Source organism: Diplotaxodon limnothrissa, linkage group LG2, assembly GCF_057381915.1.
Source record: "Diplotaxodon limnothrissa isolate DT_005_m linkage group LG2, D_limnothrissa_male_GT1.1, whole genome shotgun sequence".
Classification (NCBI taxonomy): Eukaryota; Metazoa; Chordata; class Actinopteri; order Cichliformes; family Cichlidae; genus Diplotaxodon; species Diplotaxodon limnothrissa.
The window spans coordinates 25,040,913-25,055,429 of record NC_140597.1 but is presented as its reverse complement, the minus strand read 5'-3'; the positions used below and the strand labels follow the sequence as shown (position 1 = coordinate 25,055,429).

The following is a 14,517-nucleotide window of genomic DNA, read 5'->3' as shown; positions in this document are numbered from 1 at the left end:
AAGATGTCAGTACAATCTTTCAGACTCATTTAAGCTTCTCTCTTCCGAGTTCCACTTTCATGTCGTGTTTTTTACATTTTAAGGAAACAATAGTGGTAGTAAATGTTGACTGTGTGGATAATAACGCGGAAGTGGCGTGGCAAAGTCAGTACCATTTTGGTGATGGAGTTTTAGTTTGAAAAGAAAAGGTCGACCAGCGCGGAAAGAGAACTCATAATTTCCTGAGTCATTGCTTCTGTGGTTTATTAAACGAAATAACTAAAGAGTATCCTCAGTAAGCTTTAATATATTTATTTGGACATTTAGCTATATTTTAAGAATGGAGGGGTCTGTGTCCAATGTGGAGGTGTGTAACTTTGCTTACACGGGGCAGTTTGAGAAATTAAAACAGTGCATCCTGTCAGATAAAACGCTTGCCTGCAAAACAGACCAGGTAAGAACACATGACCCACCAGTACAGCCTGCGGGAATTCGTTTTTCCCTACAGTAAATCGGAATAATAATTTTCTTTTTAAAGCAACACAACTTTCTGTGATTTCAGGACCGGAGAACCGCGCTGCACTGGGCTTGTTCTGCTGGACACACCGATATTGTGGAGTTTCTTCTTGACATGGGAGTTGAAGTGAACCTGCAAGATGATGTAAGTTTATTTGTGGGTACATTAATTCTTTCCTTCTGTAGACTTTTCCCTATAAGGTGCCATGTGACCATTAATACAAGAGATATACTGATGAACACATTGTTTCAGAATGATGCCACTGATGTCTGTGTTTTGTTTTTCGCTCTCAGGCTTCGTGGACCCCTTTGCACATTGCAGCATCTGCAGGCAGAGAAGACATCGTGAGATCTCTGATATCCAAAGGAGCTCAGCTCAACTCAGTTAATCAAAATGGATGCACCCCTCTGCACTACGCCGCCTCCAAAGACAGATATGAGGTAACATCCACAGGTTGCAGTATTAGTCCTCCATACTTCTGCAGTCAGTTAATACAGTTGTGTTATCTCCCCGTTTAGTTCAGTGGTGCTTTGTTTCTGCACATAATTAATTATATAGTGTTGTGCAAAAGAGTTTGGACATTTGTCTGCTTTTTCCACTTATCTTCGGTCCAGTTCTTATACCTCACAAATTTCAGAGAAGTATTTTTTCCATATAAGCCACATAACACTAACCTATGAATCATTCAAACAAACAAAAAAAGACACCTAACTCAAGGAATGAGCCAGTGTTGGCTGCACATAACAGACGAATTAGCAAAGAACTAATTTTAAATAGTATCTTTAGGCACTTTGTTACTAGCAGCTTGTCATGAAAACACAATTCATTCCCATTTCTTTAGTTAAATCTACAATAATGCCAGAGATAAAAAAAAAAAAAAAAAGATTAAGAGGCATAAAATGTCTTGTATGCCAAAAACATGGCAAACCTCACCACGGTGTGCAGTATGTCCTTTAAATGAAAGTGGACAAGTGGACGACAAAAGAAGTGGCAGGCAATCTACAACAAATGCAACAATATATTTAAGTCATTTTCTCAAAAAATAGGAAAAATCAAGGAAAGACCTGACATAGAACCTGAGAAGATGCATCTCGCACTTCTGTTGACCCATCTGCTGTTCACTGAAGCCTCAGAAATGGTCTCAGCTGAAGGTTGGCTATCAAGAAGCCATTCTTAAGGAAGGAAAATAGGGACAAAAGGCTCAAGTATGACAAATTACACAAGAACTGGACTGAAATCGGTGGCAACACATCTGATGGAGTGATGAATTTAAATGTGAAACTTTTGGTTAAAATTGTTGTCAGTGGTGTAGCTCAGGGGAGAAGTACAGCTGTGAGTGTCTTCTAGTGATGGGCAAAGCACAGCTGTGTGAAGTAGTGAAACATTTGAAGCAGCTGTGCCAGGATTGTACTGAGGTTTCAAAACAATTTCCACAGTGACACCCACTGGCCACTTTTACTATTGTCATGTCTTGATGATGTCTACTCTGTGAACACACAACAAACGTGTTTTGCACAGTTCTAAATAAAGCTATAAGTTATACCAGGCTAACAATAAGTATGACCAGCGCATGATTTGGAGAAATCCTCATTGACCAAAGCGAGAAAAACTTTGAGACTGATGAAGCATGTCTCACGCATGTACACACGTGTTAATATATTAAAGACTCTGCATTTAGTTATTTATTTTTATTTATTTTTAATACAAATTACCTCCTCAGCCTTGGAAAAACTACAATTAAACAGTACACTTCTTGTGGGTATATATTGGTATATTTTGTTTTGTTCTTTTTACTTTTTTCCAAGATGTGCTGTTTATTCAAATGTTTACATCATTGCTCCAAATACATTAGTGCATCATGTGCCCTTGGAACAAATGCATCAGTGAGGTATGTATTTTTTTTTTACTTCTACAGTGCCATCAGTAATTACACTGTGAATACTGTGGGTGACACTAAACCTGGCTGTGGTTGCTGTTGCCACTCCTGGTGCTGCAGATGACTCTTAAGCTTTTTTACCCACAACCTTAAAAGCCTGATAGGGTATTTTCAGATTTATACTGTAGGCATAAAGGGGTAGAACTGGTGCCCGCTGGTATTTCCATAGTTTGCGATGTCATCAGTTTTTGTTCTACACTTAGACACAGTGGGTAAGCCCCTGAAAGCTGAAGTGAAACACACCAAGACTTCAGTCAGCTATGGCCATGTGATCTGAGCTAATGCGTCCTAAGCATTTTGAAAAAAGATAATTATGCAAAGTAGGACTTTTCAGGGCCCAGTTTACCCGAGATTAGTACAATAACACTGGCTCTCAATATAGTAATAATCATTAGGAATGATTGCATATTAATTCAAATTAATTGTTTATCTGTTGCTGTTATTTATTTATTTTTTCAAATTTTGCCCTCGCTTCCTGCAGGTGGGCCCTGTAATATGCTACAGGTGGGGTGCTGAATGGTGGGTTACACCGGTGGGTTTCTTGTTCTCTACACAAGCTCTACTGGTGCTTCACACACAAATATAGAAAGTGCAACAGAACACAGGAAAGGGGGATAAATGCACTTCAATAGAGTAAGCATGGCAGGAGGCCAGCTTGAGACAGGGGCATCCATGGGGGAGGCAGGTGTTGGACCCTACAGCACACCTTTATTCTGTGGCTTGCCTTTGCTGGAATGTCTAAAAGCCCTCCTCTTCTTATTAGGATAATTTTCATTACATTTTTTTTCTTTCTCTCCCGTATAGTATGACTAATGTACCTTTGTCTGCTGCTTTTACTTTCCTCACATCAAGATAAACAGCAATCCCATCACCTACACCCACAACCGTCTTGCTGTTTCTTGTTATCTTTTTTTTTTCTTATTACCCCTGTGTTACCACCCCTTTATTATCGCTGCGCCCTATACACACAGGGCTTGGCTTATGAGTAACCACTCTCTGTCACCTATAAGTCACGCCCTGTACACGCAACAGGTTATTAAATTTTTGAAACATGTTCTCATCCAGGGTACCAGGATTCGATTGTGCCTTTTCGTCTTTTCTTAGATCAGCATAAAGTTTTCTCTTTAGAATAAAACTTGTAGATATGAGCTTTAGTACTTTTAAGGAAACCCTGTAGGAATAAGTAAAATATAATTATAGGTTGCTTATACTTCTCAAATGTGCAAAACAAAACAGCTTTTCTTTAACAATAAACTTGTTGTGCTGAATATTTGTCTCCCCCTTGTGGCACATAGAGGTATTACAAAGATACCGTCAACACGTGCTTGTAATGTGTTCCCGCTGTGTTCACTGCTTATGTACAGTTTTCAGTTAGACTCTAACCTTTCCTCTGGACATGTAATGAAGTTTTATTTCCGTATTTGTTTTTATCTGGAGTATTAGAAGGTTTTACTGAACATTTCTTATTTGTTCTGAACCATCATCACTAATACATCAATACATCCCGTCTTGCTCTCTGAGAAGGATCCCTTGGATATAAGAAAAGATGATTTGTCAGCTTTATTTAAAAACAAAAAAAAAACAAAAACAAAAACAAAAATCACTATCTGCAGCTTTATTTTTAAGATGACAAGAATGTTTTATTCAATATAACTGATAATAATATAACAATAAAAGGACATAGCTATCTCAAAAATCGTGGCATTGTTGTAGCATGTATGCTGCAGTACCTATATCATTGCTAATATTACAAAGATTTAATAAAGACCTATGTATATATGGGAGACTTGAGATGGTGGGAAACGGGGTCCAACACACTGCAACAATCAAGATGCATTTTTTTTGTTAAATCAAATGTGCATATAAAAGATCATGAAACTGAATTTTTTCATCGTCTTCTCTCACAAGGACTTGGACATGACATGAATGGATTTCATTGTACATTTACAGGATTTTATTTCAACCACAGGTTTCTTTTCCCAGTCAGGATTGTCCTAACTTTCAGTCTCACTTCCTAACGTGAAACTTCCACATGACTGTGGTAACCAAAATGACGAGATCTGAAAACGGGTATTTCATAGAAACTAGAAATAACTGGATGTAAAAGTGTGGTTTTCAGCTTGTGAATGAAACATGGTTACCTCTTTGCAGATTGCCCTGCTGCTGTTGGAAAATGGAGCAGACCCCAATGCTACTGACAAGCTGGACTCTACGCCTCTTCACAGAGCATCTGCCAAGGGCAACTACCGGCTCATCCAGCTGCTTCTCAAACAGAGTGCATCAACAAATATTCAGGACTCACAGGGCAACACACCTCTGTATGATTACATATATGTCACATGCAATTTTTTTTAACATCATGCAATATGAATACAAAGATGAACTCTAATTATACCTAAAAATAAAATGTTTTCTTACTTATCCTAGCAGTACTAGAAGTTATCATCCACATTACATTAGCTATACAGTGTGATTAGCATTGGGGGGGGAGGCATTTCTGTATTTATAGTTATGCATTGATTTTTATTTTTTTCTTCTCCCAGCCATCTTGCATGCGATGAGGAGCGTGTTGAAGCAGCCAAGTTGCTGGTGGAACATGGAGCGAGCATTTACATTGAGAACAAGGAGGAGAAGACCCCGCTCCAGATAGCAAAGGGCAGTCTTGGGAACATACTCCGTCAGATCGTGGAGGGATGATGCTTTATCTGACCGACGCGTCTTGTTCCAGCTCAAATCCCCACCACCAACCGCCAAGTTACATTCTAAGATTTCCCATCCCGCTCAGTCCTCCTTAAGCGGTCCGTGTGGAAGATGAGATGATGGACTCAGATGGTGCTTTGAGACTGCACAGATCTTATTTGTTGTCTGAGCACAGGTTTTCAAACCCCACAGGCTATTTTCTATTAAATTTGAATTGTAATGTAAAACATGAAGTTCAACCTGTTAATAAATGTGTTGTTCATGAATGACGTACTGCTGCCTTTAGTAATTTAAGCTATTATTGCACAAAATATTGTGAATGTTTCCTACATTTTTGTTCTTTTTATTATTAGCTTATACCCAGGTTCCTTAAAGACTAACTGAAAATATTGTTGCCTACCTGCAACAGTATTAACCTCTCACCTGGTGATGGTGACATATAGGTGTGGCTATGTGGAATATGGTTAAATCTGCAACAGAGCTTTATCTGACCACACCCCAAAACCCTGGACATTAAGAATCCTAAGCAAACTGTTTTTGGACTTCTCAGATTTCAGATTAACTGAATAACAAATAAAAAGTTGTGCAGCTTCATTGTTTTTAAGCTAAATCTTAAATAATGCGTACCTTTGTAGCATGTCAACCTGACAACTTCCCAGCACAACAGCTATTTAAATCCTGCAGTAGTCATGCAATATATGTTATATGTTATTTATAATACTGCCAATACAAGGAACAGTGAGTGGAAAACAGAAGTGGCCAGGTTTTCCCTATTGACGTAGTGCTGCAAAGCGTTTGTTTCTTGTTCCCTGTTCCACATGTTGAGATTATGGCCCACATTTTTATTAGCGGAAGTTTTCAGCCTTCTTTTCTATAGTCTGCCTTTTACTCAATGGCTGTGAAGGAAGCAGCAAAGGGTGTCTTCATTATGACAGGCTGTCGACACTGAAGTGGAAAATTTCCCCCACAAGCAAAGCAGGTTTTTGTGGAACATGACTGAAACTACCACAAAGGAAAATAAAGCTAGAATAAGCATGAAACTGCTGGGAAGGCAACTCTCACTTGTAACTCAGCTCAAAAAAACAAATGGATAAGTTGATGGAAGCCAAATGATTGCTGGAGAAAACGGAAAGAACAGTAAATAATAGTTTTAAAGGACTCTGAGACAAAAAAGAAGAATACATGAAAGTGAAAAGACTGTCACTTAACAAAAATATCAAGTTTTAGCACATGCTAAAAGATTCTCAGTGTTAGGAATGGGTCCAATGTTCTACCACATTGAGTTTGCTGGGATCTGGCCAGCCTATAAATTGAGGAAGCTTCAAATTGCCTAAAAATAAATGAATAGTTTTTAGGTATTTAAAGGATGGCCAAGGTGAGCAACAACACTCAAGTATGCTGTGACATTTAAATGATGTTCCTTTGGTATTAAGAGGCCAAGAGTAACCATTTCAGCACCATCAGCAGCTGCTTGAACCACTGATAAAAACCAGGCTGGATCCACGACTTCATGTCGTTTAATCCAAATGTACAATTTGGATCCAAATGTACAGTACTTTAACTCTAGAAACAGAAGCTGTGAGATGGACCTTTAAAAAGGTCAATCCTCACAAAGCTCCAGGACCAGACGGCATCCCAGGCCGGCTTCTCAGAGTGTGTGCCGACCAGCTGGCAGGGGTGTTCACCAACATCTTCAACCTCTCCCTGAGGCAGTCAGTGGTCCCCACGTCCCTCAGAGCATCCACCATCATTCCCGTTCTCAAAAAATCAGTGGTCTCCTGTCTGAATGACTACTGTCCTGTTGCACTGACATCCGTCATCATGAAGTGCCTGGAGCGGCTGGTCAAAGGTCACATCTGCTCCTCCCTCCCTGACACACTGGACCATCTTCAGTTTGCCTATCGGACAAACAGAGCCACAGAGGATGCCATCGCCCTGGCAACGCACACCACCCTCACTCACCTGGAGAAAGGGAATACATATGCAAGGATGCTCTTCATCGACTACAGCTCGGCATTTAACACCATCATCCCCTCAAAACTTGCCACGAAGCTCGTCGACCTTGGGCTGGAAACACCAATCTGCAGATGGATTCTAAACTTCCTCACAAACAGGCCCCAGGTGGTGAGAGTTGGTAAGCACACCTCCTCACCACTCATCCTAAACACAGGTACGCCACAGGGTTGTGTGCTTAGCCCCCTCCTATATTCCCTGTTCACACACGACTGTGTTGCTAAACACGAGTCCAACATCATCATCAAGTTTGCGGATGACACAACCATCATAGGCCTCATCACAGGCAATGATGAGACGGCCTATAGAGAGGAGGTGATGGCACTGTACGAGTGGTGTCTGGAAAATAACCTGACTCTCAACATCAGCAAAACTAGAGAGATGATAGTGGACTACCGGAAACAACCAGTCAGAGAACACCAGCCCAGCCACATCAACGGTGTCAAGGTCGAAAGAGTCAGCAGCTTCAAGTTCCTTGGAGTCAACATCACAGAGGACTTCTCCTGGACCCTTCACACAGACACTGCTATCAGGAAAGCTCGCCAGCGGCTTTATTTCCTGAGGAGGCTGAGGAAGTTTGGCATGAATGCCAATATCACCTCAAATTTTTACAGGTGTGCAATTGAGAGCTTGCTGACGAGCTGCATCACAGTTTGGTACGGAAGCTGCTCTGCCAGCAGCCGTAAATCACTACAGAGGGTGGTGAAGGCAGCAGAGCACATCACTGGCACGAGGCTTCCTGCCATGCAGGACATTTATCTCCAGCGATGCCTCCGTAAAGCACACAGCATCATCAAGGACCACAGCCACCCAGCACATCAGCTGTTCTCCTTGTTACCATCTGGCAGACGTTACAGGAGTCTGTCTGCTCGGACTACAAGACTCAAAAACAGTTTTTACCACCAAGCCATACGACACCTCAACCACAACACTTAAACACACACAACACAGTCCACAGGACGCACTCAGAAGCTACCTGCAGCTTCACAAGTACTCTGTTTAATCTGCACTGGTCACTCCACGTTATTGTTATTGCTATTTATATTTAAAAGTGCAATACTGTAATTTTCTGCTGCTCATTCCTGTGCAATATCCCATCTGCCCTCCCTTCATATTTCTTTTCAAGATTTTCTTATTTAATCACTAGTGTACATATATTTATATTTATAGATACATATATATTTAGTCATCTTTCTCTTTTACCACATCTCTCTAATATTTTGCTCCTTACTATTTTTTATTACTTTATTTTATTTTATTATATTTTCTTCTACTGTATCATGCTGCTTAGTGACTGCTGCTCGTCAAACACATTTCATTACAATGTTGACCATGTGCTAACTTGCATATGACAAATAAAACTGAAAACAAACATGTTCTCAGCTCACAGGAATGCCATCGGGTGTAGTCTATTGCTGAGTCTCATCTACCTCAATGTTTATTGTGTGTTTAATAAAATGCAAAGAACAACATACCAAGGTGTGGTGTTCACACCACATTATGCGCTTCTTCATACCTTGCAACTGACATTCACTGAATAGTTTTTTTTATTTATTTTATTTATTTATTAAATACTAGTATTGCAGGAAAATCCCAGTAGATTAGCAGTTTATTATCAGATTTGCCCATCTTGCACCAGCAACCGTGTTTAAATCACCTTTCTTCCCCATTCTGATGCTCAGTTTGAGGTCGTTTTTACCATTTCTGCCATTTTCCTAAGTGCATTGGCTTGCTGCTCTGTGACTGGCGGATTCGATAGGAGATACATTTAAATTAAACGGCGTAGCTGACAGCTGAAATGCAACTAAATCAGAAAACGGACTACAAATGTAGCTTGTTGGCTTATAAACATAGCTCTCCTGGACGATACTAAGCCATTTTGAGCGAACCCCCATTCTGATCAGAACGTAGAAGCATTTTAATGCAATTTGACTCTTACATAAGTAATCCAGGTTTAAAAATATTATTAATATCAAAAATTTCTTTTTCCAAGAGATCTGGCCAAACACGGAAAACCACCACGGCACAACCCTTTCCTGACGTCACCTGATAAGGCTGTTTTCACTTCCTGACAGGGAGGTCACAAAAGACTTCACCGGAGTCTCCTTTCCGAGGTGTTCGCACTCTACACTATCTGGAGGAAACAGAGGAGCTGTGTTGAAAGGTAAACATTTAAAATTTCGTTATTATATTCGATAAGTCACTGGGTGACCTAGCTAGCGTTGGGTAAAAAGGCTAAGCTAATGTAGCTACCAAGCACTCTGAAGCTAGCATTCGCGATTCCGCTTACGATCCTAGCAGTACAGATCCAAAGCACAGGTCAGAGTCCAAGATTGTCGCTTTGGGTGTTTACATTTTACATATAAAAGCACTTTTAGGTAACTGTATTGACTAATTTCTAACTGAACGAAAACACGGTGTGGGTTTAGCGAGGTCTTGGCTGTCAGTTGCTGTCATTGTTCTCGGCGTTTCCCAGAAACAGTACGGCTTCTGTGTCGTGTTCAACTGAAGCAAAGCTGTGGGGCCTTTCTGGAATTTGCTGGGGTTATATCCTCTCCACTTTGATCATTAATAAATGTTAAAAGAAACACGTGGAACTGCTTGTGGGAAAACTCCCCTGTCGCTGGTTTTACTTTCGGTTAGATGTCGTTCGCAGTTACGAGTCAGTCAAAAAGTGAGCATTTTAATGCGTGGGACGATGCAGTCTTGGCTCAAGTTAAAAAATAAAATAAAAGGATGACGCTGGCGATTGATTTACTTGAAATAATGCAGACACCTAAAGACAGTTCAAAGATCGCATCCCATCAATACGGCAACGTATCAGCTGATAAACAGCTGTTTAAACATCTGACCCAGCACACAATCGGTGACTGTGTGTTGTCGTTGGACGATAAGTCCATTTTGCGTCAAACTATGACGCTGAGGAATGTAAAGATTCTGAAATCATAGTTTCACGCCTTGGGTTATTATTGCTCTCTTTCCTCATATTCTGCATTGCCAGGATGTCAAACTCATTTTTCTTCTAAGGCCACATACAAGCTCACTTTAGACCTCAAGCCCAGTGAAACTACCCTTACTCTCAGCGTTAAGAAGTTTATCTGCAAAATCTCATACTTGAGGTATCAAAAAAGAAGGGTGATTTCAACAGTACTTCTCAGATTTTCTTCAGGCCATAGAAACACTGCTGCAGTAGATCAAAGAAACCTGTCAGCACAGCTCTCCAGGGTTAAATTGTAAGAAATAAATGCATAAACTTTCAGAAGTTCTGGCAGCTCATTTCTCAGACTGTGCTGTAATTGTAAAAGAGAAAGTTTCTGTTAATTCACAGAAAATGCTTGCCTCCTCCCTTTAAAAAACAAACAAAAAACAAAACAAAACTCTGGGCAGAGTAAAAGGGCAGCGATAGCTCAGTAGGTAGAGTGGTGGCGCCATGATCGGAAGGTCGGGGGTTCGACTCTACTGAACGGCTACCCCGAGGTACCCCTGAGCAAGGTACCGTCCCTACACACTGCTCCCCGGGTGCTGCATTGGTGGCTGCCCACTGCTTCACTGGGTGAATGGGTTAAATGCAGAGGAACTATTTCCCTATGGGGACTAACACATTACATTACACATTACCTTTTTGAAAAGAAAAAACAGACATTATTATTGTAGACAGATAAAACAGGAACTATTCTGTCATTTTATTGTTTATGTATTACTTAATTACTTTGGTGTGTTATGAACGGGGAGGTCTCTGTCAATAGGAAAAGCAGTAAAACTACAGTCAAAAGCCCAAAATACATTCCTTCTTTCACATTTTCCAAAGCTGTACAGCGAACTGAACCGGCTGATTCTGGCTCCTGGGCCTTTTGTTTGAGATCTCTGCTGCATTGTATCTTCGAGCAGTATAACCCTTTTATGTGGTGTAATATGCAATGTGCCTGTAGACAAACCTGCCTCTCCAGTGCCCATCCCTCACATGGAACATTCAGTTCCTGCATGTGATAACAGGCTGGCATTCTCTTAAAGGTACAGAGACCCTGCAGATGTGCCGTTTGGCTCTCTGGCGCCAGACATGGAAATGCAGGAATTTAACCACTGAAGAGTCTGTTTACAAACAAACAAGCAAATGAGGAGACTGTACCATTTTTTTTGTCAAACATATCCTGTTTCTTTCTATTTGCAGATCATCTGTCCATCAAGTTAACAAATCCCTACAGCTTCCTGTTTCAATCATGTGTGATCTCAGTCAAGATGGTCTTTGGGAGTCGGACAATGCGCCCGATTTTTCCTCGTTGACAAGACGCATAGACTCATTCCGTGGCTCCAACCTTGCTAACAAGGTGCCTGCGGAAACACTGGCACAGGCTGGTTTCTTCTACACTGGCGAGTCTGACCGTGTCCGCTGTTTCAGCTGTAATATGACTGTGGATAATTGGTACAGTGGAGACAGGCCTGTAGACAAGCACAAGCAGGTAATCAAACTTGTAACATGAAAAAGTGGAAGTGGTTAATATTTCACTTTTTTTTTGTCTGTTTGGTTTTCTTCCAAATTGATCCAATTCTAATTTTCTCATTCTCACAGTTTTCTCCATCATGCACGTTTCTCACCTGCGTCCACCGTACCAGTTTTAACCAGAATTCCAATACTGCACTAATCAGTGAAGAAGTAGGAGACGTGGAATATCGTTTGAGAACAGGTGAAGTGGTTGATGAGGCCCCCTACCCTATAGTTCCTCACATGAGAAATGAAGAAGCCCGACTTCGGACCTTCTCTTCTTGGCCCAACCGTACTCCGGTGAGACCCAGAGATCTGGCCCAAGCCGGCTTCTTTTACGTGGGGCAGAGTGACAAGGTTCAGTGTTTCTGCTGTGGTGGTCGGCTGAATGGGTGGGAACCAGGAGATTCTGCCTGGAGTGAGCACAGCAAGCATTATCCCAACTGCTACTTTATCCTTGGGCATGATGTTGGGAACATCCCAATCCAGACAGGTATAGAGGAGGATGCCAGCAACAATCTGCGTGCAAATGACCCGGCCTTAATGCAGAATTTTGAGGCAAGGCGTGCTACTTTTGCTGGTGTCCGGCACCCTATTGACCACGAGAGGCTTGCCAGAGCTGGCTTCTACAGCACAGGTAATGTTCAGGTGTTTGAGGCTAAAGAAACATTGTGCAACATTTTAAAATGTATGATCTAAATTTTCTAGTAGGTAGCTGTGAATGCAATCAAATGTAATTTGTATCCTTGCAGGAAGAGGAGACGCAGTCTTGTGTTTCCATTGCGGTGGAGGCTTGAACAATTGGCAGCCTGAGGAAGACCCTTGGGTGGAGCATGCCAAACACTTCCCAGGGTAAGAACAACTATGGTACCCCCGTCTTCTTAATATGCTTTTACACATATCTATACACACACACAGGTTGTCTTCTTTGTTCTGTGGCATTTGCGTCTGTTTTAATCAAAGTATATACTGTTTTAAAACAGGTGCAGCTTCCTTTTGGCAAACAAAGGGCCAGAATTTGTCAACAGCATCCAGCTACAAAGACCACAACATGACAGAGCTGTAAGTTTTTGCTTTTTCCACAAGTTGTGGATGCGTAAACTACAAATTAACATTCCCTTAAAGCACTGTCAATATCAACACTAGAGGTCTGGTGTATGTGCCCAAATGAAAGTTGAACAGTGCTGAAAATCTTAAGGTTAGTTTAGAAAGGTTTTCATCATGGATTGCAAAGCAGGAAGGCTCACATTGTTCTTCACAGACAATCACTAACTTGTTTTGGAAATGTACCACACTTTATATGTATAAATGGGTGTATATGAATATTTGGGAGTATATTAATTTTCTACACCAGAAAAATCATCAGTAGTCCCAGATTGGGCTCTAGTTAAAATAAGCTTAGTGTTCCATTTTAGCGTGTGAAAGGAGCGTCATAATTAAAGGACTTACGGTCTTCAGTGATCTCAATCACAGGATTTTGTTTTTCTCTGCTTCCAGGCTTCAAGTCATCAAAATCCAGTTTCAGAAGATATGGAAGGTACATTTTTCTTTTTTACTTCAGTGCCCCAGATACATCATGAAACAAAGTCTGAGCAGTGCTGACTTCTGTTTATTTAATTTTATGTCAGATGAGGACCCACTGGAGAAACTACAGAGGCTGCAGAGGGAAAAACAGTGCAAAATATGCATGGACAGAGATATTGCCATTGTATTCATTCCATGCGCTCACCTTGTTGCTTGTGAGAATTGTTCACAGGCCCTCAACAAGTGTCCGATCTGCTGTCAAGACATAACACAGAAGATCAAGACCTATATTGCTTGAGAACAATATACTCTTGCTCAGACGCAATGCTGCTTTTACGCTGTCATTATAATATTGTAATTATATCGTAATTGTAAAGTAGAGAGCCTATAATATTATTTATGGATCAATTTTCTTTAATAAATCTTAGAATGATAATGTGTAAAACTATATTTTCCTAGTCCTTACAATGGTAAATATCTGTATAGATGTAGATGGTTTTATAAATAGTTCCTTGAGATGTAAATACACATTAAAGGGCCGTTCCTATTTTGAAACACATTTTGCCAGAAGTGCCTTTCTTTTGGTTTATGTATTCTAATGCATCACTTACCACAGATAAATTGACTTTGATGTTATTGCTGTCATTTTCATCCACTTTTATCCTATTTATTCGGATTTAACTTGTGTGTTTTATGTATAGAACCAGTTGCTGTGCCTTTACATTTCTAAGCTCAAGTTTAGGGCTTGGAGTTAACCATTGTAATGTAAGAATCATTTTATTGTTTCTTTAATTAAGTGTGAATAAATAATTATGCAGACTTGGAGTTTCATTTCATCACTAAACAAAATGTTTTGTGTTGTATTTGCAGAGATGATCCCGGTGCACTGATTGTGCAATGTTAGCTAGAAAGTCACATTTCTATCAGATGAGGTTTGAGAAAGTGTAAGAGTGATGTGGCATTTGACTGCCTATAAACTGAAGTGATGGCAGATGGTAAAATATACAAGAACTGACCCAAATTAATCAGATTTAGAAACAGATTTTTAATTTTTGTGCAGCATTTTAGTTTCAATTATGGTAAAAATCATTACTCATATAGAGTAATGATCTTGTAGGAATTAGATCTGTATTTTATTAAGTATCTCGTGACGGACCATCAGGTGTCGTCTTTACATACCTCCACAATCTTCCTAAAGGACAGTAGGGGAGGGTGTTTTAACCCTTACAGCAGAATTGGAGAACTGTCTTATCTGATGTGCTAAACAAAATACCTTGTCTATATGTTGCTTAGCTCCTTAGTTTGTTTTTGTTTGTGTGTAAGTTGTCACTGTGAACTGGGAGGGAACTGCAGACGAGAACCATACAG

The 14,517-nt window shown here is 40.4% G+C and overlaps 2 protein-coding genes across 2 annotated transcripts; both read left to right on the top strand.

The window, feature by feature from the left end:
* Window positions 1-218: 218 nt before the first annotated feature.
* psmd10 (proteasome 26S subunit, non-ATPase 10) lies at window positions 219-5,321 on the top strand. The gene is made up of 5 exons (XM_085368837.1): window positions 219-433; window positions 542-640; window positions 790-936; window positions 4,584-4,750; window positions 4,976-5,321. The coding sequence occupies exons 1-5, from the start codon at window positions 320-322 to the stop codon at window positions 5,127-5,129; spliced, it is 681 nt and encodes a 226-aa protein (XP_085224963.1). The 5' UTR covers window positions 219-319; the 3' UTR covers window positions 5,130-5,321.
* Window positions 5,322-9,219: 3,898 nt separating this feature from the next.
* On the top strand, window positions 9,220-13,683 carry xiap (X-linked inhibitor of apoptosis). The gene is made up of 7 exons (XM_085368826.1): window positions 9,220-9,309; window positions 11,314-11,602; window positions 11,713-12,262; window positions 12,378-12,477; window positions 12,609-12,687; window positions 13,123-13,162; window positions 13,254-13,683. Exons 2-7 carry the CDS (start codon window positions 11,363-11,365, stop codon window positions 13,445-13,447), a joined length of 1,203 nt encoding a protein of 400 aa, XP_085224952.1. The 5' UTR covers window positions 9,220-9,309; window positions 11,314-11,362; the 3' UTR covers window positions 13,448-13,683.
* Window positions 13,684-14,517: the final 834 nt, after the last annotated feature.

Excerpts from the sequence above, each read along its gene's own strand:
- psmd10 (XM_085368837.1), top strand. The coding sequence starts at position 320 with ATGGAGGGGTCTGTGTCCAATGTGGAGGTGTGTAACTTTGCTTACACG. Across the intron at positions 641-789 it reads AAGTGAACCTGCAAGATGAT|GCTTCGTGGACCCCTTTGCA; the intron begins GTAAGTTTATTT and ends TTTCGCTCTCAG. Across the intron at positions 4,751-4,975 it reads TCACAGGGCAACACACCTCT|CCATCTTGCATGCGATGAGG; the intron begins GTATGATTACAT and ends TTCTTCTCCCAG.
- xiap (XM_085368826.1), top strand. The coding sequence starts at position 11,363 with ATGTGTGATCTCAGTCAAGATGGTCTTTGGGAGTCGGACAATGCGCCC. Across the intron at positions 12,263-12,377 it reads AGCTGGCTTCTACAGCACAG|GAAGAGGAGACGCAGTCTTG; the intron begins GTAATGTTCAGG and ends GTATCCTTGCAG. Across the intron at positions 13,163-13,253 it reads AGTTTCAGAAGATATGGAAG|ATGAGGACCCACTGGAGAAA; the intron begins GTACATTTTTCT and ends ATTTTATGTCAG.